At 33.3% G+C, this 4,658-nt stretch overlaps 1 protein-coding gene across 1 annotated transcript in view; it reads left to right on the top strand.

The window, feature by feature from the left end:
* LOC110019197 (zinc finger CCCH domain-containing protein 17-like) overlaps positions 1-3,424 on the top strand; it is a 24,185-nt gene extending 20,761 nt beyond the window's left edge. The window contains 3 exon segments of the mRNA XM_020716780.1: positions 2,886-2,983; positions 3,075-3,174; positions 3,176-3,424. Coding sequence (XP_020572439.1) covers positions 2,886-2,983; positions 3,075-3,174; positions 3,176-3,235 — 258 coding nt within the window. The 3' untranslated portion in view covers positions 3,236-3,424.
* The last annotated feature ends 1,234 nt before the right edge of the window (positions 3,425-4,658 follow it).

The raw sequence follows: 4,658 nt of genomic DNA, 5'->3' as shown, positions 1-4,658 counted from the left end.
GTTCGCGCGAGTGTGGAACCACAGCAATATGGGTGTCTTTTCTAGCTAAAATCGACGTTCCGGACGCGTCAGCGCAGTCCGTTTCGTCATCCGGGGTCGTCCGGACGAGTTTGCCGGCGGGCGAGTCAATTTAAGCCAAAATTGCGCGTGATGCAACAAGTGCGTTGCTGAGTCGCCGAGGGTTAACCTAAGGTCGTTCGATCCTATAGGAACTCATTTTCAGACCCTCTGCATGTTGGTCCTTAGCCCTTGCAACTAGAAATTGAGTGCTTGGGACCACTCGTGCGAGTTTTCACAAAAATGAGTAAAGAAGCGGTTTGAAGTTCTATGGGAGGTGGGCTCCGTTACTAGTCCGCTAGGATGGTCAACCAGAAACTCCTAAGGCTAGATCCTAGGTTCTAAGATTAGAAGGCTAAGACCTCACTAAAAATGAGGTCAACAACTATGAAGAACCAAATAAGAACTATTTAACCTGCTAAACTTGTTTTGGATTCTTAAACCACATTTTTATACGCCAACTTCAATTTTATAATTTCTCTGTCCATGTGAGATCGGATTAAGGCGGTTTTGTTTGCTTGTTACATTTTATGCAGCGTGAGAAATGCGGATTGTGTTGTTTAAGATTTATTTTAATTATTTCATCTTATTTAATTTTAGATTTTCTAAATGAATTATCCTTTTGGATAAATTTTGGATTATATTTGATCTTATTTTTTAAACTCTTCTATAAGAATAATGTCACATTCCTCAAATATAACCTGAAGTTTTGAAATTTTATGAATCCTTATGCCTTTGCTTATGTGCTTGCACACATGGCTGAAGAAATTACAAAGGGCATAGGCGTTGATGTGGCCATGCAAATCAAGGAAATTCATTTTGAGTGTACGCTTATTTGGGGAGTGTACATTTCTTCAGTCTATAAATAGATCATGATGTCCTCTAATAAATTAGAGTATATTGGATGAAAGGAAGAATTCTTTTGGCAATACTCTGGGATTTTCTCATCAATGATCCACCCCCCACACCCCTAAAGGCTACATTCTATCTAAATTCCTCTCTTCACGACCCCTTTGGTTCTCCTCTCCTAGATCCACGTTATATCTTATCACCATCCTCCTTCAATAACATTTATTGCACTCTTGTACATGTGTGTGTTTTTTAATACTCCTAAAACCAACAATTGCCACTTACACCCTCACACTCGCTTGTCGCTAACCTGCACCTATCACCACATAACCTACATCTTCCACTCACCCTTGCTTGCCTTCTTATCTATCTTGAGCTTGCGAATTGGATCCTAGCTCCACTCAGCAAACCCCAAACCTCTTTGAATCATATATGCAAACCCCAAAACACTTTGCATTCATTATAGATGTAGTTAGAGATTCACGTTTGCTTTGTATGCTTTTTGAGCTAAGTATTTTATCAGCTTCATCATCACCAGCCTAGTCCAACATTGTGGGTCAATTTTATGAAGTTTTATGCTTTTTTTAATTGCTACATGTGGTTATCTTCATTGCTATCATTATCATTTTTTAGCTATTTTAATTGAATGTTGTAAGTTTGTTATGAGGGGTGTTAAGCTTATCATTCATAGATCTTTTTGTACTACTTTAATCATGCTAACTTAGGTTTATCATTTTGACTTTCTAATTGTTTAATCAGCCACCCCTTGCTGCCTTGCTGTTTCAGTTACCCATAATCGCTGCTGCTCCTCATTCACAGCCCGAAAACCCCATCTTTACCTTGCCGCTGCCCCCACCAGGCCCTCTAACCGTCACCACCTTTACCCGGGATTCGCCCTAATGTGAGTTTGCGTGTTTTGTGTGTTGTATTTTTCTCTTCAAGTGGTTGATTGTATCTGCCTATTTATTTATTATTATTGTTTTTATTTTTTCGTATTGTGTTTTGGACCTAGGAAGACTTGGGCTTATTGTATAAAAAATGATCTTAATTTATTAGAACTAAATGAAAATATGACACTAAATAGGATGCAATGGAGAAAATTATTTATGTAGCCGACCTCACGTAGTGGAATTAAGGCTTTGTTGTTTGTTGTTTATTGTGTTTTGAATTAATCCGGCATCAGTTTGTTTATTTGTTAGAGGAACATTTTAGTCTTATTACTATTACTCAATGTTGAGTCTGCTATTAGCTTTTAAGCTTCTTCTCCTTCCATGCTCTGTTTGTTAATGTAGGATGCTTTGCCAAAACTTTCTGCATGAAAAGTAAGCGCTTGGCAACGATTTTGGATAGTCTAAAATATGGGCTGATGTAATTGGTCTAGTCTTGAGAAAGTAGGACATAAATTAGCACTAAAATACACACGCATATCTAAAAATTTATAATTATATACTTGCATTTGAAAAGCGTCAATGTTATCATTGATTTTGCACTCTATTCTACATTAGGATTCTCCGTCCTTCAAAGCATTTATTTTGTTACATTTTTCAATCTTTGTTATTTAGTTTTATTCAATCTACATCTAATGAAAATTATAAGGATGTTCATGAAATAATTCTTCCACCTCCTCGGGTATAGTCACTAGACTTCCATGAAAGGTCTTTGGTACGACTTCTTTGAAAAACCGTGTTTTTAGGACGGGGTAATTGATGTATTGAGGAAACTGCGATTATAAATTAGGAAAAATTACAAACATACCACACAGTTCTTATGTGCTTACATATCTAACATCTAAGTTTGTTATTTACATGTATAACCCCTTGGTTGTATAAAATTATACATGAAAAAGTGTATTTCACTTTTAAAAAGTTACTAATAGTGGTATATTTTATGTCATGTTAAAGATTTCAGTGGTATGTATGTAAATGCCCCTATGTTTTATTATTAGCTTTCCCTAAACTGTGAAGTGTATATATTTGCAGGGCGTGCTTGCGTTGCGCGGCATGCACGATGCGCAGAACAAGCCCGTCTTGTTTTCTTCATGTAATGACGACACTGTTCGCCTCTATGATCTTCCCTCGTAAGCTCTCCATACATTCTCAAACAACAAAGCCCTCATGAAAGTAGTTCATCATTATAACATCTTCTCTCCACCACCATTTTCTGTATAGATTCAGCGAGAGGGGTAGGATCTATTCAAAGCAAGAGGTGAGAGCGATACAGGCTGGCCCCGGCGGACTGTTCTTTACTGGAGATGAAACTGGAGAGATTAGGAGAGATTAAGGTCTGGAAGTGGTTGAATGAGGTTCAGGCAGTGCCACCATCAGCTTGACGAAGGAAACGGAAAATATTAATTGCTTTATTATTGTAATCATATGTTATTATTTCATGCATCTTTTATGATGAAGGAAACCCAGTCGTGATGTGATGAGTGTGAGATGTGAAGGCAATGGGGATATGTTTTTTTTTTTTTTTTTAAAGTTTTGTTCAACTCTTTTGCGTTCTGTTATTATTGACTATAGGGAAGGATTAGATCATGTTCGTTCAAATTAGTAAATAAAAAAAAAGTTCAATAATTTTTAAATGCTCGAAGATTAAATGAAGTAAATGTGAACTTAATCGAATTTGTTCATTTATTTTAACAAATAAGTTTGTTGTTTAATATGTAACTTGTTAAATATTCGACATTAAGTTCGATGATAGTTCATATATATTATTTAAATAAAATATAATTAATTAGAATATTAACTCATTTGTTAATAGTTTGATGATAATTTGTATCATATATAATATATGAACACTTGATATTAAATTTATTTAAGTTTTAAAGATATTATGTAGGAATTAAGTTAAATAATATTTAAATGTTATATAAATTATTTAGCTGAACATCCCCTAGTGATGGATTTAGAGCAAATTGGAGGAGAAACAAGATTTAATGTGCTGCAGAATTTATAATTATTAATTTTTTTGTGTGAAAATTTTGATACTTATTTGTATTGTTCGCTCGTTTATATTTAGATACTCGTTCATTTGTTATACACAAATGAAGTTCAAATATAAAAAAATTAAATAAGTCTATCTTGAACAATAAAACTAAAAAAAAGATATTAAAAAGTTTATTGTATTTAATTAACGTTTTAAATTTCATATTTATTTGTATAATGCTTTTTATAATGAGTTAGATATGTATAACTAATGCTACTTGATTTAGAGTGAAATATATGTTCTGATGTATATTTTTTAGCCATTTAAATACGTACAACACAATTCTATGTATTTACATATTTAACACCTAAAATTTCATATTTACTAGCGTCTATTCAAATCTTTAACCCCACATCAAAAATACTACCTTTACTAATATTTTTAAATGTGAATTACATATTTTCATGCATAGGATTATGATACCAAATTGTATAAGTGTAAATATCTAAGGTTAGCTGTTGAAAATATAAATTCATAAGAATTGTGTGGTATGTAACAAAATACATAATATCATTTTTGTTGTTATACAAGTAAATATAACGATTTGTTTAGAGCTTTGGTATGTAAAGGCATATATAATTTACGTTATGTATGTAAATAATAATAATAAAAAAAAAACCATCTGGTAATGCATTTACATTATCAATTAAAAGGGTAAGCCAAGAAGAGTCATAAGCAGAAAGGAGCTAGAGCAAGAGGCAAAGAAAATGTATTGGGTCAATAGATTTACTTAAATCCTTATGAAGAGAAAAAATTAAACTTATTAG

The sequence above is a fragment of the Phalaenopsis equestris genome, unplaced genomic scaffold (assembly GCF_001263595.1).
Source record: "Phalaenopsis equestris unplaced genomic scaffold, ASM126359v1 Scaffold000053, whole genome shotgun sequence".
In the NCBI taxonomy this organism is placed as follows: Eukaryota; Viridiplantae; Streptophyta; class Magnoliopsida; order Asparagales; family Orchidaceae; genus Phalaenopsis; species Phalaenopsis equestris.
This window is presented reverse-complemented; position numbering and strand designations above follow the sequence as displayed.